Source organism: Tupaia chinensis, unplaced genomic scaffold (assembly GCF_000334495.1).
Source record: "Tupaia chinensis unplaced genomic scaffold, TupChi_1.0 Scaffold144702_1, whole genome shotgun sequence".
NCBI classification, from domain to species: Eukaryota; Metazoa; Chordata; class Mammalia; order Scandentia; family Tupaiidae; genus Tupaia; species Tupaia belangeri.
Window position 1 is genome coordinate 397,420 of NW_006204563.1, and position 27,354 is coordinate 424,773.

Genomic DNA, 27,354 nt, shown 5'->3' on the forward strand with positions numbered 1-27,354 from the left:
GGTAAGAGCATTTCCAGATCTCTCTTATCCACACTCTACAAATCTTCACACTAATTCTTGGCATCTAATGCTCATATTTCTAACCTTGGACATTATTTCTGAGAGTGGTCTGTACCAGCATTCTATTTATCACCTCCCATTCTCCCTAGCTCATTGTAACCCTATTTTTCTCTGTCACTTTACTGAAATTACTCTTATTTGTGTTACCACATAACATCCTAATTACCAATTTTATAGCGATTTTTCAATGCTCAACTAATATCATTTATTTTAACACTTGATGGTATATTACTTGGTAATTGAAACTTTCTTCTTTCTTGTTGTGAAAGACACATTTTTCAAAGTGTCCTACATTTTATAATGCTTTTACATTTTTCATATTTCTACTTTTCCCTCCCTCTGTCCTTTAGCTATTGATAGTCTCAGCTCTCCATTTTTTGTACTTTCCCTGACTGGTCTCTCCTGTTTTGAAGAAGGCTTTTATTTTCTCTTAAAGCCAATAATTCCCATAAGAGAGTACACCTTAAGTGTTCTAACAATAAGAAAATGATGAGTATGTAAAATGCATTTGTTAAATAGCTTGATTTAACCCTTCGACAATTACATATATTTTAGAACATCATGCTGTAAAATTTGTATTTGTCAATTAAAAATATAAATTAATTTTAAAAACACACAATCACTTCCTAACTCATCCCAGTTTTCAAAAACTCTGATCTAATTTCTCAATATCAATTGTCTATGACACTGATAATCAAAGGTCTCAAACCAGATTAAATACAACACACCCAAAACATTTCTGCTTCTTGCAGATCTGTGTTGTTATTCTACTCAACATTAAATCTCTTTTTACAATATGCAAAATATTTATTGAAAATTTTGTTAGCATATATATGTGCCACTTTTATTATTTCTCAAAGTGAGAAGATTATATGACTTTCATAAGTATTCAAAAATTATAGGAGACACAAGAAATATAAGAAAATAAGAAAATCTCTCTCCTCCAAGTGAAAATAACAACTCCTCATTTACCATAGATAGCACAAAGAATTCCTAGAAATGTCAGAAAAATAATTCAGTTTATATTGACAGAACTAAATGAGATGAAAGAAAACAGACAATTCCAAGACAATAATTATTCCATGACTTTAAGGATAAACTCCATAAAAAGGTAGGCACTCTAAGAAAGAATTAATTAGAACTTCTAGAGATGAAGACAAAAATACAGTAAATTAAAACCTCCCCTGAAAGTATAAATAGCAGATTAAACCATGAAGAGGACAGAATTTCTGATCTAGAAGACAAAGCTCTGACTAGGACAAAACCACCAAAGAATGAAAAAATAACCAGGAAAAATAAGGACAACATATGGAATTACTAGACACTATGAAATACAAAAATATCCAAATGACAGGTAGTCCAGAAGGTGAAGAATCTGATAAAGACATAAAAAATCTATTCCATGAAATACTTTCAAAAAACTTTTATATATTCAGACACACGACATACAAAGAATGCTAAGCAGAATCAACATAAGATCTTCACCATGACACATCACAGATTGGTAAAAAAAAAAAAAAAAAAAAAAGACAAAGAGAAGATTTTTAAAATAGCAAGAGAAAAACATCAATTACTTCCAAAGTTTATCCTATTAGGCTAGCATCAGATCTCCTGACTGAAACAATGCAAGCAGGAATAGAATGGAAAGACACATTCAAAATGCTCAAAAAAAAAACAATTTCAGCCAAGAATACTATATCCAACAAGATTATCCATCATATGGGAAAACAAATAAAATCATTCTCAGATAAACAAAAATTGGAAAAAAAAATCAACACTAGACTAGCTCTTCAAGAAGTTCCAAAGTGAATACTATATCAGGGAAACTAAAGAGCGATAAGCAGAAATAAGAGAACAACCACAATAAAAACTAAGAAAATGGTTAACGAAATGACAGAGATAAGTCCACAAATATTGATAATAACACTGAATATTTATAGATTGAGTTCTCTAATTAAAAGACTCAGACTGTTGAATGGTTAAAAAAAAAAAACAGGAGTCCTCTATCAGCTACTTACAAGAAACACACCTCACTGATAAAGACATACTTAGATTGAAAATGAAGGGCTGGAAGAAATTATTCCATGCAAATTTAACCAAAAAATAAATAAATAAATGAAAACTGGAGTCAGGATTCTGATATCAGACAAAATAGACTTCAGGACAAAAGCTGTAAGAGACAATGAAGGACATTATAGTACTAAAAGGACTAATTCTTCAAGAAAGTATAACACTTATAAATATCTATGCACCCAACACAGTAGCACCAAGTACATGAAAGAAAGACTGCTAGCTCTAAATAGAGACATAGACTGTGGGGCCAGCAATTGGAGTAATGACTATGTCACTGGACTCCCATGTGGTCAACCGCGGTTCGAGTCCTGGACCTGGTGGCTTAAACTCACACTGGGCGCGTGTGTGTGTGTGCCCAAGATCCCGAGAGGAGAATGGAGGAGAAGGGATTGCAGCGTGGCTATCCCCCCAGGGAGTAATTTCTCACTTTCTGTCTCTCTGTCTCTCTTTCTGGCGAGCGCACATGCCTTATAGCAAAATCCTCTCCAAAAAAAAAAAAAAAAAAAAAAAAAGACATAGACTGCAACACACTAGTCATTGGGGATCTCAACACCCCACTGTCTCTTCCAGACTGATCATCCCACAGTTTTCCAGACCAATCATTTAGACAAAATATAAAGAGATAAAGGATCTAAACAATACTGTAAATCAAATGGACTCGACAAACATCTACAGATAATTTCTCCCAACAACCAAAAAATACACATTTTTCTCACCCCCACATGGAACATTTTCAAAGACTGGCTATACCATAAGGCATAAAGTAGTGTTTACAAATTTAAATGCATAGAAACTATATCCAGCACCTTCTCCAATTACAATGAAATTAAACTTGGAATCACCTACAGAAAGAACTTTTGAAATACACAAACACATAGAAACTAAACAATCTACTCTGAAATGACTTCACAACTGCTGAATAAATTAAGACTGAAATAAAAAGATTTGTTGGAACCAATGGTAACGAACAATAAATTTCGTAACCTATGAGACACAGTGAAAGCAGACAAAAAAGAGAAGTTTATAGCAATTAGTGCTCAGAAGAAAAAACAGAATGTAGCAAATTAGATAAGCTAACAATGCATCTCAGGGAACTGGAAAAACAACAAAAACCACATGCATGCACACACGCGTGTACACACACACACACACAAATTAGAAGAAAAGATATAATAGATTCAAGCAGAAGTTAATGAAATAGAAAATAAAAGAGCTATATAGAAAATAAATGGAACCAAATGCTGATTCTTTGAGAAGATAAACAAAATTGACACTAGCTAGCCTAGCCAAGAACAGAGCAAGGAACTAAATATATCCAATCAGCAACAAAACGGCAATATTACAACAGACAAATCAGAAATACAAAAAGATCATGAGAGATTACTACAAGTGAACATATGACTATATGCAACAAACAAGAAAGCCTAGATGAGAAAGATGACTTTCTGGACACATATAGTTTACCAAAACTGAGCCAGGAAGAAATAGAAAGCTTGAATGGACAAACAACAACCAATGAGAATAAATCAGTAATAAATAGCCACCCTACCACGAAAATCCCAGAGCCCAGTGGCTTTACTTCTGAATAAAGCGACCAAACAAGCTTTATTCTAGGGATGCAAGGGTGGTTCGCCATATTAAAAAAATAAATGTCATACATTACGTTAACAAAAGAAAGATAAAAATCATGGTCACATCAACTGATTTAGAAAAAGCATCTGATAAAATACAACATCCTTCATGATTATGACTCAACACAATAAAAATCAAATATTACAGGCCTTCAGCTAATATCATACTGGATAGGAAAAATCTAAAAACTGGAAAGAGACAAGACTGCATTTTTCCCCCACTTCTTTTCAACATAGAACTGGAAGTCCTAGTTAATGCAATCAGATAAGAGAGTAAAATAAAAGGTATTCAAAAAGGAAAAGAAGAAGCGAAATAATTTCTATTTGCAGATGACATGATTATATAGACAATCCAAAAGAAGCCACAAAGAAACAACAACAGCAACAACAATAACAGAAAACCTCCTGGAAGTGATAAATGACCCAGTAAAGTGGCAGGAAACAAAATAAATGTCTATAGCATTAGGGTACAACAATGGTGAATAGACCAAGGTAGAATTGAAGAAAGTAATCTCATTTACAATGGCCATACATACACACGGAAAGATATGTGGGAGTAAATTAAACCAAAGAAGTGAAAGACCTCTATAAGAAAAACTATGAAAAACTAAAATAAGAAATTGAGCATGATACACAAAAGTGGAAAGAAATCTCATGTTGAAACAATTAATATAATAAAAATGTTCATTTTACCTAAATTAATTCACAAATTCAATGCAATTCCAATTAAAGTACCAGAGTTAGTCTTCACAAAAATAGAAAAAAAAAAATCACATAATTTGTCAGGAATCATAAAAGCCCCCATATTGCAAAAGCATACTGTGCATATAGGATAAAGTAGGAGGCATCTCACTTTCTTACCTCAAAATATATTACAAATATGTGATAATCGAACCATGGTACTGGCACAAAATCACTTACGTAGACCAAGTGAACAGAATAGCAAACCCAGAAATAAATTCCCAATGCATAGAGCCAACTGATTTTTGACAAAGGGCACAGGACAATCCAGTGGAGGAAAAAAAGTCTCTTCATCAAATGATGCAGGAAGAACTGGATATCCATCTGCAGAAAACAGAACTGGATCTCTATCTCTAACCGTAAACAAAAATGAACTCAAATGGATTAAAGATTTAAATGTAAAGCCTCACATTATAAAACTACTGGTGGTAAATACAGGGGAAATGTGGAAACATTAGAGCAGGCAAAGATTTCTTAAATAAGACCCCTCAAAGCACAGGCAATAACCCCAAAATAGACAAGTGGAACTCCTTCAGGCTAAAAAACTTGTGCACAGCAAAAGAAACAATAATTCTAGTGAAGAGACACCCTCAGAATGGGAGAATATACTGGCAAATTATGTCTCAGATAATGGATTGATAACTAGACTATACAGAGAACTCAAGCCCCTTATCCACAAAAAAATAAACAATCCAGTTGAAAAATGGACAAATGAGGGCCGGAAGTTGGCATGGTGATTAAGATGCTGGACTCCCTCATGGCCAATGGGGGAGGGGAGGAGGGAAGCTTGTACACTGTGAAGATGTAAGTAATTAAGTTTTTGTTTTGTTTTTCTTTTCTTTCTCTTTCTTTCTTTCTTTCTTTCTTTCTTTCTTTCTTTCTTTCTTTCTTTCTTTCTTTCTTTCTTTCTTTCTTTCTTTTTTTTTAGAGGTTTTCGCTATAGGGCGCATACGCTCGCCAGACAGACAGAGAGAGACATAGAGACAGAAAACGAGAAATCACCCCCCAGTGGGGATGGTCACACCGCAATCCCTTCTCTTCCATTCTCCTCTCGGGATCTTGGGCACACACGCATACGCGCCCGATGTGAGTTTTAAGCCACCGGGTCCGGGACACGAACTGCGGTCGACTACGTGGGAGTCCAGCAACATAGCCATTACGCTAACTGCTGGTTCCCACGAAGTGATTAAGTTTTAAGAAGGGAAAAAAAATTAATCATTCTGCTGGATAAAATTGAGAGTATTGTCAAAATAGATAGTCATTGGTTCTTGGGTCTTTTTATTTCTTCTATAAAAACCCATCTATCTCCAAAAGAAGTGGAATTATTAATGGAAATGAGGATTTACCATGAAGACTACATTTTTTTAAGTTTACTTTTTTATGAGAGTAAGAGACAGAGGGAGAGAGAGAAAGAAAAACAAGCTCCATTCACTGGGTTCCTAGAGTCTCCAACCAGCCAGTATCATGGGCACATGTCCAGCATATATAGGTTAACTAGAGAACTGAACTTGCAATCTACCATATTCAAAACAGCTTCATCAGCTTACTACTGCTGTGCAATTGAGCTGGTCCAAGACTGGCTTTGAATTTAAAATTGTATGAACGTGAGGCCTGTAGGTGACATTGTGGTTAAGGAACTGGACTCTCACTAAGCCAACCATAGTTTGAGTCCCAGACCCTGGCAGCTTACTTTCTGACTGCCCACCCCACCCCCCCTCTCTCTCTAGTGAATTTAAAAAATGAATAATCATAGTTAATAAAATTAAATAATTTTTTTATAAAAGTGTATGAACTCCCTTGTTAGCTTTGCTCATTTTTGTTTCATGTCTTACATATGATAATTGTATATGGGTTGTAGTGTGATGTTCTAAGACATGTATAGATGACAAAATGATCAAATTAAGGTACTTAGCATACCCATCACCTCAAAACTTTCCTTGTGTTAGGAGCATTCAAATTTCTCTCAGCCTAGTTATTTTGAAATATTCAGTAAATTATTGTTAACTCTCATCTTTCTACTGTTCTATAGACTACTTCTATTTAAGTGTAATTTTGTACACTTTCCAGTACTATATCCCCAACCTATCACCCTGCCCCTCCTGTTTCTGGTAACCAGGAGTCTACTTCTATGAAATCAAATTTTTCAGCTTCTGCATGTGAATGAGAGTATGTGATAATTCTCTTTCTGTGTCTGGCTTTTCACTTAATAGAATGTCCTGCAGCCTTAACTGTGTTGCTGCAAATAACAGGATTTCATTCTTTCTCATGGCTCAGTAATATTCCATTGTTTGTATCTAGTCATCTACTTCTTCCCATACAATCTCACATTTTCAGTCACCAACTTCTATTAATTCCCTCAGTTCATGCCCCATTGACTTATCCCTTCTGTTTAGCCCCATTGCTTTCACTTTAATTTACCCTCTGGACATATTTTTATTAGAAATAATGAAAGATCATTCATGTGTTCAGTAATAATCTCCTAACTATACTTTCCAACTCTCTATAAGCATACATGATTACTCACACTGTCATTTAAATGCTTCTTTCTCATTAGAGATAACATGTTCCTACTTTCCTGATAACAAAAAGTCATGTTTAATGTACAAGTTTTGTAAATAAAAAATAAATATCATCTTCACTGTAGCTCTTTTTCAAGGTCTAATAGCCCTAACATTTTAATGCATGTGATTTTATTTTTTTCTAAATGTATACTTTTAAAATAAAATTAATAGCTAAAGATGTGATTTGAAAATATATCTTTTTAACCATTACTAAACAGGATATATGTTTTTATATCAAGACATATGGTGCCAAACTTTAATAATATCTTCTAATCCTATGCCATATTTTCATTATATTTTATGATCTATTTTTACTTTATTGTATATTAGAGATTTAGCTTTTTACAAAGTTTTTCTTTTTAACATAAGCTATCATGTTATAGAAAATACTTTTACATTTAAATCTTTTTGTGCAATTTTTAATGTTTTCTTAGAAATATTTGTAGAAATAGGATGGCTAAAACAAAGATTATAGACATTATTAAGATTTATGATATATTTCTGACAAAATTCTCTTCAATAAGTACTATAGCAATTTATATTTCTAGCATCTGTTTGGAAAATGTTTACTTTTTTAACTAAATTTTATCATAAGTAAACAATTTGATATTTTAAAAGGCATCTCTGTTTTAATTGCATGTTTGCTCTTAGGTTAAAGTCTAAATATTTCTTGTTCATTGTTATTGCTATTCACATTATTGGACTTTTTTTTCTGTTGATAATTATTAAAAAAATCATTAGTGCATTTTATATTCTGAGGCTGAAATGATTTATTGTATATTACCAATCTTTTCTGTTATTTATCCTATAAATACAAGTTGATCATTGAGTTTTGTTGGTACTGTTTTTTTTAACTTTTGCCTTTAATCCTTCTCTCCTGTCTGATCAAAGGCAATGAGTATGTAGTACTATTACTACCTGCATGACAGGACATTTTAGTGACTGACCACATGGCAAAGAAAAGGGCAAGGGTTTTATTATTATATATATATTATCTCTGTATTCTCAGCGATTGAGCAAATGTTTTACATGTGTATAGTGCTCAGTAGGTTTAGAATTGGGACATTATGATCTCTGTTCTCTTACCCTTGCAAACACCTGCAAAACTGTACATGTTTTCACACAGTGCTTCAGCATGAAGAGCTATTTGCTATTTCCTGTATCCTGCTCAAGTGCTTTTGCAGTATTGTTTGTAGTTAAGAGCTAGGCTTATAAAAGCAGTTAAACTGCAGTTTGTTTCTACTGTGTGACTTTGAATAAAGCCTCAGATTTCCTCTCTGAATCAGAGGTCATTTATAGTATCTACCTTGTCGATGTGTTATGACTTAGGTGTCTGCTAAAAATGAAGTAAGCAAACACTTAGAACTTAATAAATGGCAGTTACCATTGCTAAAACTAACTAGTTGAATATTTCAGATGAAGCATAATATTTTAAATTTTATAATTTAAAGTATCACTCTTTGCATTTTTAGCTTGTCACATGTTTCTAAAGTTCTGTCTTTTTTTTTTTTTTGAGAGGTTTTTGCTATAGGGTGCGTGCACTCGCCAGACAGACAGAGACAGAGAGACAGAAAGCAAGAAATCACCCCCCGGGGGGATGGCCACACTACAATCCCTTCTCCTCCATTCTCCTCTTGGGATCTTGGGCAAGCATGCACACGCGCCTGGCGTCAGTTTAAGCCACTGGGTCCGGGACTCGAACCACAGTCGACTACGTGGGTGTCCAGCGACATAGTCATTATGCTAACTGTTGATTCCTAAAGTTCTGTCTTTAGAAAAAAATTTATGAACAGATTTTTAAGTCTTTAGAACCTATTTTAGGCAAATTACATAGAAACAATTGAAGAATATATTCTGAATGACTAATATGTTTCCATAGATATTAGAAAGAATAATAATAATAATGAATATTGTGCTTATTAAAATAAATTATATCAAACCAGGTAGGTCACTATACTTAAATAGTCAACAAATCCCTGTTATATAAAAATCTTTCCATTTCTATTACAGAATAAATTACTATATTTAGCTTGTATTAATTCTTGGAAACTTTTTATCCTATAAATACAAGTTGATCATTGAGTTTTGTTGGTACTGTTTTTTTTAACTTTTGCCTTTAATCCTTCTCTCCTGTCTGATCAAAGGCAATGAGTATGTAGTACTATTACTACCTGCATGACAGGACATTTTAGTGACTGACCACATGGCAAAGAAAAGGGCAAGGGTTTTATTATTATATATATATTATCTCTGTATTCTCAGCGATTGAGCAAATGTTTTACATGTGTATAGTGCTCAGTAGGTTTAGAATTGGGACATTATGATCTCTGTTCTCTTACCCTTGCAAACACCTGCAAAACTGTACATGTTTTCACACAGTGCTTCAGCATGAAGAGCTATTTGCTATTTCCTGTATCCTGCTCAAGTGCTTTTGCAGTATTGTTTGTAGTTAAGAGCTAGGCTTATAAAAGCAGTTAAACTGCAGTTTGTTTCTACTGTGTGACTTTGAATAAAGCCTCAGATTTCCTCTCTGAATCAGAGGTCGTTTATAGTATCTACCTTGTCGATGTGTTATGACTTAGGTGTCTGCTAAAAATGAAGTAAGCAAACACTTAGAACTTAATAAATGGCAGTTACCATTGCTAAAACTAACTAGTTGAATATTTCAGATGAAGCATAATATTTTAAATTTTATAATTTAAAGTATCACTCTTTGCATTTTTAGCTTGTCACATGTTTCTAAAGTTCTGTCTTTTTTTTTTTTTTGGGGGGTTTTTGCTTTAGGGTGCGTGCACTCGCCAGACAGACAGAGAGAGACAGAGAGATAGAAAGCGAGAAATCACCCCGGGGGTTTTTGCTTTAGGGTGCGTGCACTCGCCAGACAGACAGAGACAGAGAGACAGAAAGCAAGAAATCACCCCCCGGGGGGATGGCCACATTACAATCCCTTCTCCTCCATTCTCCTCTTGGGATCTTGGGCAAGCATGCACACGCGCCTGGCGTCAGTTTAAGCCACTGGGTCCGGGACTCGAACCACAGTCGACTACGTGGGTGTCCAGCGACATAGTCATTACGCTAACTGTTGATTCCTAAAGTTCTGTCTTTAGAAAAAAATTTATGAACAGATTTTTAAGTCTTTAGAACCTATTTTAGGCAAATTACATAGAAACAATTGAAGAATATATTCTGAATGACTAATATGTTTCCATAGATATTAGAAAGAATAATAATAATAATGAATATTGTGCTTATTAAAATAAATTATATCAAACCAGGTAGGTCACTATACTTAAATAGTCAACAAATCCCTGTTATATAAAAATCTTTCCATTTCTATTACAGAATAAATTACTATATTTAGCTTGTATTAATTCTTGGAAACTTTTTTTTTTTTTTTTGGAGAGATTTTTGCTATAGGGCACATGCGCTTGCCAGAAAGAGAGAGACAGAGAGATAGAAAGCAAGAAATCACCCCCAGGGAGGATGGCCATGCCGCAACCCCTTCTCCTCCATTCTTCTCTCAGGATCTTGGGCACACACACACAAGCGCCTGGTGTGAGTTTAAGCCACCGGGTCCAGGACTCGAACCACGATCAACTACATGGGAGTTCAGCGACATAGCCATTACACTAACTGCTGGTCACCATTTCTTGGAAACTATTTTTATCTTAATAAAACCCAATTAAAACATTTTCAATAGAAACAAATGACTGAAAACTTTAAAAAATCATTATATTGTATTAAATAGAAATATTATTAAAGAACAAGAGTAAGACTATCATTTTTATCGGTCAACAGTTGAGCTGTGTATTTATGGATGATTTGCCTATTTGAAACAATTATTAAATTGAGGCTCATTGTAAGTTTTCTCCACACTATAATTTTCTATCTCTTTAACACTATTGCTTTCTGAATATTTCCTATTGCTGAAACTTAATGCAAATATCTGGCAATATTTCTTATTGTTTGTGTCAATGTTTTAGCATCTGTCAAGTCCAGATGTACATTTGGAATCTTGAACACCCCAAAGATGAATCAATATAAAATTAAATATACATGTGGTCAATATAAAATTAAATTTATTAAAATATTTTTTCTGTGCTCATTGGCTATACTGTCAAAACTGTATGTTGTCAGAAGTTACTAGCCTAGTTACTGAGTGTATTGATGAGTTCAAATAGACAAAGGAAAAGGAAGATATTTTTGAGTTTAGAGCAACAAAACATCTGTGATGTGAAATAAATATTCATTATTATTTTGCTATAGCTGGTAACACAAAAATGAAAGTAATTTGTCTTAAAAGTAATTCACAGTTGCACAATGAGAGACTGAATTTCTTAAGAATATCATAAATCCATCAAATCGCTCACAAGATATTTTCAAGTCCATTCATGGAGGAATAATAATGCAGAGAGGATGTGATTCTCAAAAGAAATATACTTTTACTTCTAAACAACTGTTGTCAGTCTTTCAATACTTAATAGAAATATTAAGGAGAAATGTAAATGGCAACCCACTTTATCAGACATTTTAGTTTTAACACATTACTGTTTAGAATAACTGTGATACAGCAGACAAATCTTTCTTTTTATTATAGCCATATTATATTTTCAAGGCTGGTCTCTAAGGAATTTCAGGCAAGTGGTTGTTGTGGTAACTAAAAGATGAATTTTCTATCAAATAAGTGCTGGAAGCTGCTATACAACAGATCTTTCTAATTGTTTTAATGGGCTTCCTGAATAAAGAAATTAAAATGTTTTAAAACTTATTCTCTTATAAAATATTATAATTCTCATACTTAAACCCTGTAAAACCTAAAAAAAAAAAATCAGCATTTAATGAACATGTTAATATAATTCTAAACTAAGATATTGCTAATAAAATAATTTAGTTTTTTTCTCTGTGGTTGGTCCTAATAAGCTGTAATATAAGTAGAGTGACTTACTTGTTCTGTTTGCCTAGGACTTTACTGGTTTCAAATAGAAATTTCTGTGTCCTAGAAACCACCTCATTCCTGGGCAAACTGAGATGGCTGGTCACCCTAGTCACAGGACATTTAAATACTTGTTGCCATAAATACAAGTAATACAAAATAAACCTGTCAGATTAAGTCTGGCAAATTAAGACAATCAGTGTGATTCATAAAAATTCAAATTCACGATGTAGGGGGTACATTGTTTTGTGTTGGTTATAAAAGTATAAGATTTGTATACAGTCTACTTAAACAGAAAGCAAAACAGAGTTAATTAACACTTACAGGTTATAACAATGACCAAAACTTAATAAGATACTTACCTTTGTAAAAATTCTTCAGAGCCACATATGCCTAGAAGATGATCTTTGGGATATAGTTGGTTATTTGCACAAAAATGTAGAATATCTGCAATTAGGTCTCTGACAAGATAATTAGCTAAAAACAAAGGTGAATGATAAGAGTCAATTGTTAGGAAAAAAAGGTGTGTGAATTAAAAAAAAATGAAGAACAGATTACATAGTCTTATAACTACCTAGCTCCATCAAGAGGAATTAAGATTTCAGGCAGCTTATTAGACTGGTTATATTTAGAGATATTTTTGAAAAATGTTGTTTGTAATTTCTTTGATCAATTGTTTTCATATACACAACAAAGCTAGTTATTGTTTTCCTGACATTACAATCCTTGGTATATTGTAGCTCTGCATAAGACCTATTCTATTTCAGTTACCCTTCGGGACTTAGGAAATACACTTTGGACTTGAGAATAACATATTTAGGCAAAGATTCCAGTGGTATTTTCTTCTTTCCATTTCCAACATAAATGAGACATGGTTCCCCTTCCAACACTACCATCATGATAAAAGAATTATGAATTAGCTGGAATAAGTATTTTCAGAGCATTTATATTAGCTAATTATCAAATTCATGAGGATCTTCAAAGAGTTTATGGAAAATATGTATTGTATTATGAAGAAAAAAACTACAAATGGACTTTAAAAATTTTTATGAGTCAAAATAAATTTGTACCTTAATTCCATTTTTCATAAACTTTTTGAAAGAACCCAAGATAGTTTTGACAGTTGACATATACTTATCAGTGTTCTTCAACTAAGACTGCCATTCTTTAGTTGATTTACATAGACAAATTATCTCACCTCTTAACCCAGTTTCCTCAAATATTTTAGGATTCAGAAAATAATATCCCAAAGTATGGTGCCTTGGAATGCTCATACTTTGAACTATAGGAAATTGTAAGGGCTCAGAAGGAACTCGGAAACAGTTTCTCAGACTCTCTCCTGTTCTCCTTTCTCTAATTGGTCATTCTCCAAGATGTGTCATAAAAACTAAAATTTTTCCTACTCAGTCATCCATAAGATCTAGAAATATTACTCTAGCCTTATCCTGCTTTGCTGTGTAGTACCTGACAATAAAGAACATCAATGGACTAACTTTTCTGAAAGTAGGTCATAAGACCCCCCATTCCAGAGGGATTATGCTCTGTGCCAGTGAGGAAGGAATACTACATTGAAATATCAAAAAGAATCTGCACAGACAGACCTTGATACACTCCCTCCCTCATTCTATTACTATTAAATAACAACCTTTTATCCAATTACATTTTTATATGGCTATCCATTCTTCATCAAACCTAAGCATAAGATGTACAGTTTTTCCTGGGTCTCGCGTCTTCATGTCTGCAGGCTCTGATGCCACATAAAACTTTGTATCAATTTGTTATACTTTTCTCTTGTTAACCTGTCTATGTAATAGGAATGTCCACCATATCCCTTAAAATGGATGAGAAAAAGTATCACACCTTTTTGTTCCTACCACGGTTATTCAATAGCAACGTTTATTTCTTTCAGAAATCTAGTGCGAGACTAAAATGAAAACATACAAACATTATTAATAAGTTTAAAAATGCTATGCAGTTGATAGTCACTATGAGATTTAATATTGGTATTAATATCAATAACTGTGAGTGTATGCAGTATGAAGCAGTATCTATATGCCTTGTTAATTACTTAAGCCAGCTGACACATGCTTTAGATGCCAGGGGTTCTGTGGAAACATCTATGGAACATAGGAAACATCCTGATCCTGGCTAGGTCATACAATGCCTGTTCTATATAATGTTTATGGCTTACACATTATCCTCTTTGATGTATACTCAGCTTTCTTCAGAGTTGCAGAGGAGCAGCATAAGTAAACTGGCTTGACCTATGATGCATAATAGGATGATACATGATAGAAACAAGGTCAAAAAATGTCTAAAGTCCTTATCTTTAACTATAGAACTGCAACCATATCCTTGAAAGCTTACAAACAGTTCTCTGTGCCTGGTAAAATGTGTAAATAAAGAAGCTCAGCTTGACTGAGCAGCACAGCTTGTCTATGTTCACCTCATCGGCTCTGTCTTCCTCCTTTCTCTCTCTCCTTCACAGCACCAAGCCCATAGGGTGAACGCTTACAGATTACCATCCAGAGAGATGTTACAAATGACTACTATTTTACTAAGAACTTACTCTAGTAAGTGTTATATATGCATTATCTGGATTATAGTATCTACAATATAGGTATTATATTACAAGTTGTAAAGATGAATTGACTGATTTTTCAGAGAAGCTGTGAAAATTGATAAAGACTACACAGTGTTAAATATTAAGCCAAGAGTCTAAGCAAGATCTCTCAGACTCTAGAGTCATGTCCTTAATAACTCTTAAGTCTCTGTAGTTTTCTTTTCCAGTGTAGGACTCACCTAAGGTTCTGTCTTGCACAGCTATATTATAGAATAGTTAATAAACATGTGCTTTCTTTATCCATCTTCTTCTGTGAGAATCAAAATGTAAACATACTATAGGATAAAGTCATTAGTCTTCTCATATTCACATTCCATAATTTCACCTTCTAAACTGTTACATGCACATGACATTTAATAGTGGCCAGAACTCTGCTGAGTTGTTGCAATGATGTTTGCCTATGAAATATTTTCCTAATTAAAAATGATGAATGTGATCTTATAGTCTTAGTCAAGCAAATGTAGCAGACTATACTGATGACCCTCAGCTAGCAAGAGTTTAAACAGCATACTGCAAATGGTGTTTGCTTGAATTACATCTGAAGTTGAGTGTTCACTTGGCTGTGTCTTCTTTTACCACCGTCTCTTCTGTTCAAGGGAAAGGATTTTGACCCAAACTGGTAAACAAAACGGAGTGGGTGTGCCGCTGCTTCCATGAAGGAATAGGGAAGAGTAAGTTGCTGGATTTAAAACTATAGGTTTCATGGTAGATTAAGGTGTCATGAAAGAAATGGTCAGAGAAACAAATGATAAAGATCATCAGAGTATAAAGTACAGTGGAAATGCTCTGATGTGGCGGAGATTCTTAAATCCACTGCAGTTTGAGAGTATTGATGGAAACAATATGAATTGAAGCTAGGAAAAAATATGGCCATAGGCAAATCATAACTCTAAGAGCCTTGATGAGGACAAGAGAGAATTTCCAGTATTTGATAAAAAGAAATTTTCTCCAAAGACACCAGTGTTGACTCATTAATTTGACTCTCCATTCCCAGAACTGCTTTGCTATGCTATATGGAGTACATATAAATTATTATTCTATTACATTAGCCTCTCCATTTTACATGAAAGACTCCATAACCCAAATTCTAGTTATTACTCCTTTACTGTGCTTTGGTTTTATATCTCCTACTACTTGTTTCATGTTATTCATTGGATGTTTTGATATTACTTCAAATTCAGTGTTCTTAAACCAGAAATCACTCTTTTCTGTTGAAGTCAACCATTGTGAGACTGTAAATCAAACTTCTCGCCCATATTATAAGCCAAGTACTGTGGCCCGTCTTAAATAGCTTTTATGCTTTGTTGTCATGTAGGCTACCTTTTCCCAATTTCTTATATTTTCCCTCTCTATGTAACCTTTCTCACTCTGTCAACCATATTGACTAACTTCTTATCGAAAAGGCTCCATTTGAAATGATTTAATTATAACACTCTACTCCTCAAATTGGGTTTTCCACCCATCTTTCCGATTCCTTCATGTCTCTTTTAAAATACAAGTGTCTTATCTTTCATTAAATCTTACTTATTCAACTGTGAATAATTTTTCTACTGAATTCCAGTTCCATTAATTAAACACACTCTCTTTTTTTATATTTAATACTCCTCACTTTAAGGATCCTTTCTGCTTTTCCCAAAAATGTTGGATTCCCATTTATTTTCCAAGAAAATCTCCCTTCATCTGTTCCATTTATTCAAGATATTACCCTTTCTTTCCTACCCTGTATTCCTGCCAACCTTCTTTAAAGAGTGGCTAACTTCTGCACACAGTATTCAGTGACTCTTTGATTCTTGCAAACTGATTTCTTCCAACTCTTTGCAGGTTCTGAGTAACTTCTTAATACACAACTCCATCCACAGACCATCTACATCTAGAAGATAGTCGAAAGTAAAGACACTGGAAGTGGAGCAGTGTGAATTTCGAAACAAGAACTAGGAAATTATCTACCATTAAAATAAATCCAAGTCTCCATGGTGGGTAATTCTGATAATAGAATGGAAAATTTCATTTAAAAACCTGTTCCTTTCAAAGCACTTCATTTTCTCATTGTTGGAAATACAGAGTTCTCTTTGGATGAATACTCCTCACTTTCTCCTACTCTTTATTTATCTAGATGTCATTATTTCTTGCTTCTAGCAACAACATAATAATAATAAAACATGAATAAAAATATTTCTGGAATCATTATGTGTCAGGAAGCAGTTTCCTATTGATTTGGTAGTAACTCATTTAGCAGCAACTACATGTTTAGTGAACTAATGTTTTGTTGGGGCCAGCTGGTGGTGTAGTGGTTAAGGCACTGGACTCCCACACAGCTGATGGCAGTTCAAGTCTGGGATCTGGTGGCTTGGAAATCATGCTGGGCATGTGTACATGCCTGAAGTCCTAGGAAGAGAATGGAGGAGAAGGGATCCTTGCATGGCTATCTCCCCTTGGGGGTGATTTCTCACTTTCCCTCTCACTGTCTCTCTCTCTCTCCCTAGCAAGCACATACACTCCATGGCAAAAACCTAAAAATAAATAAATAATTTTTAAAAAGAACTAATGTTTTGCAAAATAGTAGACTATAACAACAAAATAAGATATTAAGCAACATTAGAGATATTCTAAAACTTTAGAGAAGAATCATAAGGTGAGTTTGATAAAATATAATCTCTAGGATCCATCTCTAGAGAGTCTAACTCACTAAATTTGCTAATTCTGATGGGTGTGAGCTCCATGGGGCTAGTGCATTTCTCACAGCAAGAATAGAGATTCTATGAATCAATGCCTATTCTGACTCACAATTTATTTATATTTGAATGAAATAGTTGTTTGCAATGGATAGGAACAGACATTTTCACTTGTTTAACACCTTTATCTACAAATGTTTTGAAATTCAGTTTAAAAATATGTTGAAAACTTCCTATACTTGCTACTAAGTTACATAATAGGAAAATATTGTGGGATGAGCTATGTGAAGAGAGTTCTTAAAGACAGTAGCTTTCTCCTCTCCTACTCCAATATTAACAAAAGATTCCCAGCTGTTTTGTTCTTATTTCACCTCTGGGCAAAACAGTAAATAATGCTTTTTTTTTTTTTTTTAATGATTTCAGTCTGTAAATTCAAGGCTATGCAGCCAATGCTAGCTTTATGTAAATTTTTATGTTTATTTGCAAGGTTGCTTACCATCTGGCATAAAATGAAGTAGCTGTGTTGAGTTATCAGTAAAAATATTTATCTTAAACTTGGTATTAGGAAAAAGCGGATATGGAAATGCTGTGGTAGCGCTCCAGATCTTCCCAGAATTGGAATTATCATCAGTTGCATGATATGATTCTCTTATTCTGGAAAACACATATGAAAATAAAATACTTAGAAGAAGAGCTACAATATAGGATTTTAAAATATTGCTGATAATATACTTGTAAACACTTCATGCTGTATTTTGCTGTAGAAGAATTAAACATGGAAACAATCAGTCACTGGTTTGTGCTACAACGCTTCAAGCTAGCTCAGATGGGTAGCGATTACAATTATATCAAAAACAAGTGTAAGAGACTGGTCTTTAGGCTTTCCCAGGAGCATTTCTTTTGAAATAACTAAGAATATAGTGTCATGAAATAAAACATGAGAATTCACTCTGCTCATTATTGTTTGCTTCACTTACATTGCTTTTGATGCCTGAATTCCTTCTCTGGAATTTCTCTCATACCTTAACTTTTTCAAGCTGCAAGTCACTCCTTTTGACTCAGAAATTTTGGTGAATAAATTCTCTTTTTTTGTGTCAAATTTGCAAACACTATTCTTGTCTCTCCATTTCCTTTACATTTTACACAAATCTTTGAATTTTACACGAATAATTGAGGTAGACATCCTTTGTAAACTGAACAATTACTTATTACATGAGTCAAGAATTTGAAAAATAGTTTATCCTTGGGGCCTTGGAGAAAGGAGCCTTCAGTTTGAATCCAGGTGCTTTCACTCGTTAATGTTATGGCCAGAGCAAGTTATTTGGCTAATATCTTTGTTTGCATAAAAGAGAATAGGGTTGGGACCAGCAGTTGGAATAATGGCTATGTCGCTGGACTCTCATGTAGTGAACCGCGGTTTAAGTCCCGGACCCGGTCTCTTCAACTCACCCTGGGTGCGTGTGCGTGCGTGCCCAAGATCCTGAGAGGAGAATGGAGTTGAAGGGATTGCATTGTGGCCATCTCCCCTAGGGGGTGATTTCTTGCTTTTTGTCTCTCTGTCTTTCTGGCCAGCACACGTGCCCTATAGCAAAAAAATCTCTTTAAAAAAACAAAAAATGAGAGAATAGGGTCAGCCTTGTGGTTGAGGGATTGAGAGAGCCAGGTCTTTCATTTAAGTCTAATGTTGATTTGAATCTGGGCCCTGGCAACTTGAAAAACACACCAGGTGCATGTACATTTGTGCTCCAGATCCCAAAGGGATGGGAAAATGGAGATGACAGTATTGCAGGATGACTATAGTCCACTGGGGAGTGCATTCTTTCTTTGTCTCTCTGTCTCTCTCTCTGGTAAGGGCAAATAAAAAAATGAGAGTATTAATATTTACTTTAAAGGTATATTGTGAAAATTTAAAAAAGAAGAAATGTAAAAATTTTCAGAGTGTAAAGCAATATACACATAATTATACTAATCATAGTTTGATTTCCATAGAGCCATGCTTTAAGCCCATATGTAGAATATAATATTAAGATATTTAAAATGCTTTGGATATTGAATATGAAATCTTGTTTTTTTTTATGTTAATTATGCTGACATCTAAATTTTGAAGTGCTCTTCCTAAATGGAAAATTATACTCTCTACATTGATTTGTTGCATCCTTTGTAATTATTGTATTTCAACTAATCAACACGAATGCTAAAATAGTGCCAGACCCCTGAAGTAGCTTAGTCTCTATACTCATAGAGTCCATGGAAATTTTCCTTCAATGAGGTGGCTGACAGGTGGGTAAGTACACAGCTATCCAACGCCCAAGCTGCGTTAGTATTATCTCATGCAATGACCCCACCTCATAATTTCTGATTCAGTAGATACATGGAAGGTCCCTCAAACTTGTTCGACTCACATGTACTCAAGGAAGCTACTATTGCTGATTGTGGAACTGCATTTTGAGAATCCTTGCTCAAGACAAAATTATGGGCCACTCTCTCTAGAGATAAAAGATCCAGACTCCAGTTCTGGATAAAGGAACTTTGTGATTTAGCATTCATTATATGTTAAGATGTTTTTTGATGCATAAAGGATTTCAGCTTCTACCATTTTTTAAATTTTCTTTTTTTTTCTTTTTTAAGAGAGAGAGATTTTTGCTGTAGGCCATGTGTGCTTGATGGAGAAAGAGAGAGAAGGAGACAGAAAGCAAGAAGTACCCCCCCCAGGGGGGATGGCCACACTGTAATCCCTTCTCCTTTCAGAATTTGAGGCAAGTATGTATACATACATTACACCATCTGCTGGTCCTCAGGTTCTATCATTTTGAGATATTACTTTTTTTTCTTTTGAGAAGTTTTTGCTGTAGGGCACGTGTCCTCACCAGGAAGACAGAGAGAGACAGAGATACAGAAAGCAAGAAATTACCCCCCCGGGGGGATGGCCATGCCATAATCCCTTCTCCTCAATTCTCCTCTCAGGATCTTGGGTATGGACGCACACATGCCCAGAGTGAGTTTAAGCTACCGGGTCTGAGACTCAAACCTTGTTCAGCTACATGGGAGTCCAGCAACATAGTCATTATGCCAACTGCTGGTCCCTTGAGAAATTAAATTTAAAGTGCAAATTGATGATTCATTTTCTCCTCAACCTTTGGTGAACATCTATTTAGGGGTCAGGATATCTTATCACATTTTTAAACTACAATGTACCATAGTTCTTTGAAGATGGGTCTTTTTTTTTTTTTTTAGAGAGATTTTTGCTATAGGATATGTGTGTTTTCCAGACAGAGAGAGTTAGAGAGACAGAAAGCAAGATATTACCCCCCATAGAGGGTGACCATGCCACTATCCCTTTTTCTCTCTTCTCCTCTTGGGATCTTGGGCACACACTCACATGCACTAGTGTGAGTTTTAAGTCACTGAGTCCAGAACTTGAACCATGGTCAGCCATGTGGGAGTCCAACTATGTAACGGCTATGGCAACTCTGGTCCCAAAAGATGTGATTTTAAATATGTCTTAATGAGAAATAAAATTCAGCAAATTAGAAGACCTATTAAAGGAGTCATAAAAGGAAAATTAGTAACATATTCAAGTATGAGACCAGTGGGGGGCATGGTGGTTAAGGCCTCAGACTCCTACATTGCTAACCATGATTTGAGTCCCAGTCCTGGTGGCTTTCTCTCTCTCTCTCTCTCTCTCTCTCTCCCCCTCTCCCCCCCACCTCTGGTAAGCATATATGATATAGCAAACTTAAAAACAGTAAAAATAATAATAAATAAATAATTTAAAAATAACATATTCACATGTTCTTATTTAAATATTAGGAAAAAGCAGATGCCAATAGATAAACAAATCCATCCTACTATGGTTTTACAGAAGTTTTGGAGAGCCTTTTATGAATCTTGGCTTTGAAATTCAAGTTGATCTTCTTTTGAGTTAAGAGTGCCTAGTACAATGGCCAGCTGTGGTGGCACAGTGGTATGCAATGCTCTGTGAATGCTGGGACCATATGGGAAGGTCTTGGGTCCCTGTCCTGAGGTCTCCCTAGGAATGGAATACATGCACACTCATGATCGTGGTTATCTGCAGCTGGGGTTAAGACTGAGGCGTGGAGACTCTGTTGGGGGTGACAGTCTCTCTCTTTCTCCCAATCTCTCCCTCTTGCATGGAAGAAATAAATAAATAAATAATTTTTTAAAAATTGTACTTAGCACCCATAGGCTCTCAAAAGCATCTGTTGTTGAATAAATAATGTGTTTGGAGAGAAAAATAATTACATATATATATATATACACACACACACACACACACACACACACACACACATATATATGTATATATATGTAGTGAATCATTTTATAGATGAGTATTTGTCAATAAAAATCATAGAAAACCAAGAAGAATGTGAATATAACCTATGGTGTATTTTATTACTCTAAAGTTATTGTTGGTCTGTTTTCATTCTCATGGTTATGTTAGGAGAAACCACTAAGAAAAATTACATTTTAAGGTTTAGAAAATGTTCCATAAGTTACTGACAAACCTTCACAGAAAATACTTTCATGTCACTATTATACCCACAATAAGATTTCACCTAAGAATATAAAATTAGATTTTAAAAAAAGAGTCACTGAGGAGCTATAATAATAACCATTCTGCCCAGTGGAGTTATACACAGGAGTGACTTTATAGGATTAAGAGAGAGCATTCTCATGCTCAGAAGGCAGATATTAACATATTTTAAACTTGAAATGATAAATTTCTAGCAATGTTTGTCATGTTGTTATAGTGAATAGCTTATCCTATAAGAAACGGTATTTATAACTTTAGAAAATCTAATTTAGGAAACAAAGTTCCATTTAAAATACTCTTCTGTAAAAATTGAACAAAAATTAATTAAACATTGGATATTTTCATGGATTTAAGATGATCTGATTTGTATTTGTTTGTATGTTTTTTCAGTCCTTCCAATATTGTTTCTGGCTTTTTGAGGCAAGGACTGTGATTTTCAGTTGCTTATTTTAAATTTGAATATTTCCTATGTACAAATGAGTTATTAGGCACTGAGATAGCCTTATAATAATGATTACATAAATGAGTCAAAGTTTTAATCTCAAAATGATCATTCAGTAGGAAACTAAAGCTTATAAATAAATGTGCATTCACACTTGTATAAAAGCCAAGGGAACTAAAGTGTAAATGAATTATTTTTTAAAATTTCAGAACCTTAGCAATAGAAGAAATGTAATTCTATAAATTTCAATGGCTAATAATAAATTGGTCTTTCAAAAATAGTCACCTACCTTTATATCATAAATTAATTTTTTACATTAGCACAAAAATTAGTGATTTATTTTGAAATATCCCCTAGTTATCAAATTTGTTTGACAAACATTTGTTTGTTTTCAATGGAAAATATCAAACAAACAAACAAAATTTGTTTTCAATGGATGAACATCCATACATTTGTTTAATATTTTGGCATCCCATTCAAGTTACAATTGAGCTATTATAAGAAAAGCACTCTAAATTCAAAATAGATTAATATCCTAGGTAGAAAAGGTAAATTGGTATTAATCTGGGCCTGAGCCTGAAGAATCCATTGCTTTTATCATTAAATAAAAAAAATTAATTCACTGAGAAATTAATTCTCTGCAAACCAAACAACAAAGCAGTTTTAAATTTATGAAACATTCAATTTTAGCCAGGTTTTCAGGAGACAAAAGAACTATTTGACAATAAATAACAAAACAACAGAAGTTGGTTAATGAACTAATTTGTCAGAAACTTCTATATTTTGCTGTGTTCACAAATTACAAGATTTTTGATATTTTATATGCAAAATTAATCAGTTCAGTGATATAAAAATAGACACATTTATTTAGGCTCAGTAACTTCAAGACTTAATAACAATACTCACTTTTTCACCTTGTTGCAAAAGGAGGCGAGACTCATATTACTTCCCTGAGGTACTTCAGCTAGCTGAATGGAACAACCTATTGGCTTAAAGTAAAAATTGCTAAGTCAATAAAGGTGTAGACAAAAGATTAATACAATTGTACAATATTTATCTGCTTTAAAGGCTTATTCAGATTTTTTAGACATTTTTACTTGAAGTAATATTTATAAATAAAAATGAATATATCTTAAGTATATGAGTTTTGAAGAATACATATGACAGTGATATCAATACTCCAATGAAAATATAAAACAAAAACTTTTCCTTACTTTAGAAAAAGGCTTCCTTCCCCAACATCTTTCAGTATATCTACATGCCTATCTGATTACTACTGTTATTCAAATTTCTATCTCCAAAAAAATAGATTAGGCATATGTGCTATATTTCTGGCTTCTTTCACTGAAATGGATTTTTTTTTTAGAGAAATAAATTTATCTATGTTATTACATATACTGATAGCTTATCTTTTATTTTTATTTTTCCCACTAATTAGAACTATTACCTGTGTGACTATTCTACAATTTGTTTGGCTATCTTCCTATTGAATGTTTGAATTGTTTCTAGCTTTAGGGTATTGCAAAGAAAACTAAGCTTTTTTTAAATTTCATTTACTTTTAAATTGTCAATCACATTATTTAGCTTATAAAGTGAATATTTTAACATGTGAACAGTTCTCCCTAGTCCGGTTGACTAAACTATAAAATATCTTTAACAGAAATTGGCACGTTTCTTTAGCCCATTAATGCTTTTCCTCCCCATTTTTCTTCTAATTGTTTTTCCTCAAACCCTACTCTTTTTTTAAACAAATAATTAGGTGCACATATGGTTCCTTTCTTGGAAATAGATGGGTAAGTCACTCAATTAGAGAGTTCATATGTATTATTAATTTTAAAAGAAACTATTTTTGCCTTATGTATTTTGAGGCTCTGTTATCAGGTACATTCACGTTTAAATTTAAATTGATTATCTCTTTATGATTAATTCTTTTTTAAAATTTTTAACTTGTTAGAGAGTGTGTGCACTTGTCAAAGGGTATGGTCACACAACAATCCACTCTCTTCCATTTCTCCTTTTGGTATTTTTGGCATTCATGCACATGTATCCAGTGTATGTTTCAAGCTGCCGGGTCTGGAGCTCAAACTGTGCAGTTGACCATGTGTGATCCTGTGGCCTTGACCACCAGTTGACCCCTGATTCTCTATAATCACTACAAAAAATGGCCCTTTCTTTCTCTAATAATACTGTTTCTTGAACTGTACATTTTTTTGGTATTAATGGCAACACCAGCTTCTTTCCCTCAGATTAGTGTTGTATCTTTTTTTCCCTTTTACTTTGAATATATTTGTGTCTTGTTTCTTCAGTTGGTTCTCTAGATAGTAACTGAGTCCTTATTTTTCTTTTAGTTTGTAAATTTTTGCCTTTATTTGAAATGTTTATTTACACCTAATGCATTTCTGAATGGTGTTGGAACTAAGACTGTCATATTTCTGTTTGCCTCTATTTGTGTCTTCTATTTTATTTTGCGTTTCTATTTCTCCTATTTTCCTCTTTAATGCAATTTCTGTTTCATTTCTGGTTTTCTTCTTTGTATTGCTTTTTAGTGATTATGCTAGCTCTAGGATATACAATATCCATCATAAATATATCGGTTTACTTAGCATTAGTATTGTACTACTGCATTAATGATGTACAAATTTACGATAGCAAAGTAAGATTTACCTCATTCCCACTCTTTATGCTAATGTTGTCATACATTCTCACATACATACACAATAAATCCCATAAAAACATATTATTGTGCTTGACTTGGTTGTTTTCTAAAACATTAAAATTACTCTTTTGTATATCACCAGCATACTTAACCATTTCTCTTACTGTTCACTCCATCCCAGATGCCATCTTTGGATATTTTCCTTGTACCTGAAGCATTTACTTTGGTATTTCTTATGCACATGTTAGTTGATTAATTCTCTCAAGAGTTGTTTATATGGTTATGTCTTTATTTTGTTTACAATTTTGAGACATAAACTGAAATGTTTTCATAGATACAGAAACATGGGCATAAAATTTTTTCATTTAAATAACTTAAAAAATAAGTTAAAAAACCAAGTGTCTCTGGTTTCCATTGCTTCTAATAAGTCTGATTTTATTCAGATTGTTGTTCTTCTCCATAAAGGTTTTTTTCCCTTCTCTCCCTCTTTTTATTATTCTCTTTACCTTTGGTTTTCAAATGTTTTAGGATAGTTATCCTTTGGTATTCAAGGAGGATTTGTTCTAGGATCCCTATAGTTACCAAACTTCCTTCCGATGCTCAATTCCTTTATATAAGATGTTGGTCATTTGCATGTAACCTATGCACATTCTCTTGTATACTAGAAATCACCTCTAGGTTACTTATAATACCTAATACAGTGTAAATCCTATGTAAATTGTTATTATAATGTATTGTTTAGGGAATTACAAGAAAAGAAAACTTTATATATTCAATATAGATACAACCAATTTTTTTCAAATATTTTTAATCCAACCACAGTTGGGGATGTAGAATCTATGGAGAAAGGATTGACCACATGTGATTGACTTTGTATTTATTATGTTTGAGGTTTGTTCAGATTCTTACATCTTTAATTACATATTTTCTGCCGTATTTGAGAAATTGTCTGGCCCTTATTTTTAAAAATCAATTTTCCTCCTTATCTTTCTTCTCTCCTATTAACATTCCTGGTTTCCAAGAATGATGCTCCTTATCTCACAAATCTTTGAAACCTCATCATTTTCATATGCTCTCTAACTTTATCTTTGCTGTAGTTAATTTTTATTGGTTTGTTTTAAGTTCACTATTTCCCCCCTGTTATTTCCTATCTGTTGTTAACAGTCAGTGACATTTACATTAAAAATATAATTTTACGGGGCCAGCAAGTTGCATGGTGATTAAGGTGTTGGACTCCTACATGGCCAACCATAGTTCAAGTCCCAAACCTGGTGGCTTGCTTTCTCACTTTCCCCTCTTCTCACTCTCTCTGTATCTTTGGTTAAATTAAAATAAAACAATAATAACAAACAAAATAAAATAAAATAAATAAATAATTTTAAATATTTTTTAGTACTAGAGATTCCTCATTGAACTACATATTACAAACACTACTACCTGCTGGTCCCCAAATTCTTGCTTCTTGACACAGATATGTATTTGTTATTATACATTGGATATTATAAATGACACATTGCAAATTATGTTTTGTTCATTTATTTATAAAGTATACAGTTTTTCTCTGGCAGGAAATTAAGATGCTTTTGGTATTGTCAGTCCTTTTTTATTGAACTGTTAGAGAGGTTTTTGCTATAGGGCTCTTGTGCTTGCTAGAGAAACAGAGAGAGACAGAGAGAGGTGAGAGTGAGAAATAACCCCCCAGGGGGTTGGCCACACTCTCATCTCTTCTATTTTTATCTTGGGGTTTTGGGCACACATGCACACATGCCTGGTATGAGTTTTAAGCCACCAGGTCAGGGACTTGAACCATGTCAGAGTCTAGAGACATAATCATTATGCCATCTGCTGGTTCCACTAGTCCTGTTTTTAAGAGTCACATCTGTTTTGGTTGATGTAGCATTTACTTTAGAGCTAACTCTTACTGTTAATCAATGGCTCTGTGGAACCTTGTTTAAATGCCTGAGTCCTCGGTTCAGTCTAATCTCTAGCTTGGACCAAACACTTCCACTAGCTATTCTATATCCTTTGTGTGCTGAATACAATGGACATCCAATTCTCAGCCAGCAGCTGAGAATATCTACTAATTCTTGCAAGAACATTTCCAAATTTAGCCAAATATACACAGTTAATCTTGTGTACACCTCTGACCCCCCACCCATCACATAGTCCCTCTTCTCCAGGGCTCTGCCCTGTAAATCACAGCTGCTTCTGCAGGCTCTGTCAGCTCAGTGATGACTGCTGCTGAAACAGGGCTCCACCCATCTGCAGAACAGTCGGGAACTGCCCTCAAGCAAAAACCAGGATGCTCACAGAGCTCACTTTTCTCAAGGATCAATGTCCTATACTGCCTGTTGTTCAGCATGTGAAATCAGCTGTTTCCTATATTTTGTCTAACTTTGTAGTT

General features: G+C 33.9%; 1 protein-coding gene across 4 annotated transcripts in view; it reads right to left on the minus strand.

The window, feature by feature from the left end:
* Window positions 1-27,354, minus strand: part of PIK3C2G (phosphatidylinositol-4-phosphate 3-kinase catalytic subunit type 2 gamma) — a 469,433-nt gene that overhangs the window by 395,093 nt on the left and 46,986 nt on the right. For all 4 annotated transcript variants that reach the window (XM_027767815.1, XM_006167334.3, XM_027767814.1 and 1 more), the window contains 3 exons: window positions 23,201-23,283; window positions 17,791-17,948; window positions 12,362-12,476 (listed from right to left, as the gene is read on the minus strand). In XM_027767815.1, the coding sequence (XP_027623616.1) occupies window positions 12,362-12,476; window positions 17,791-17,948; window positions 23,201-23,283 (356 nt within the window). The remainder of the gene's footprint in view (window positions 1-12,361; window positions 12,477-17,790; window positions 17,949-23,200; window positions 23,284-27,354) is intronic.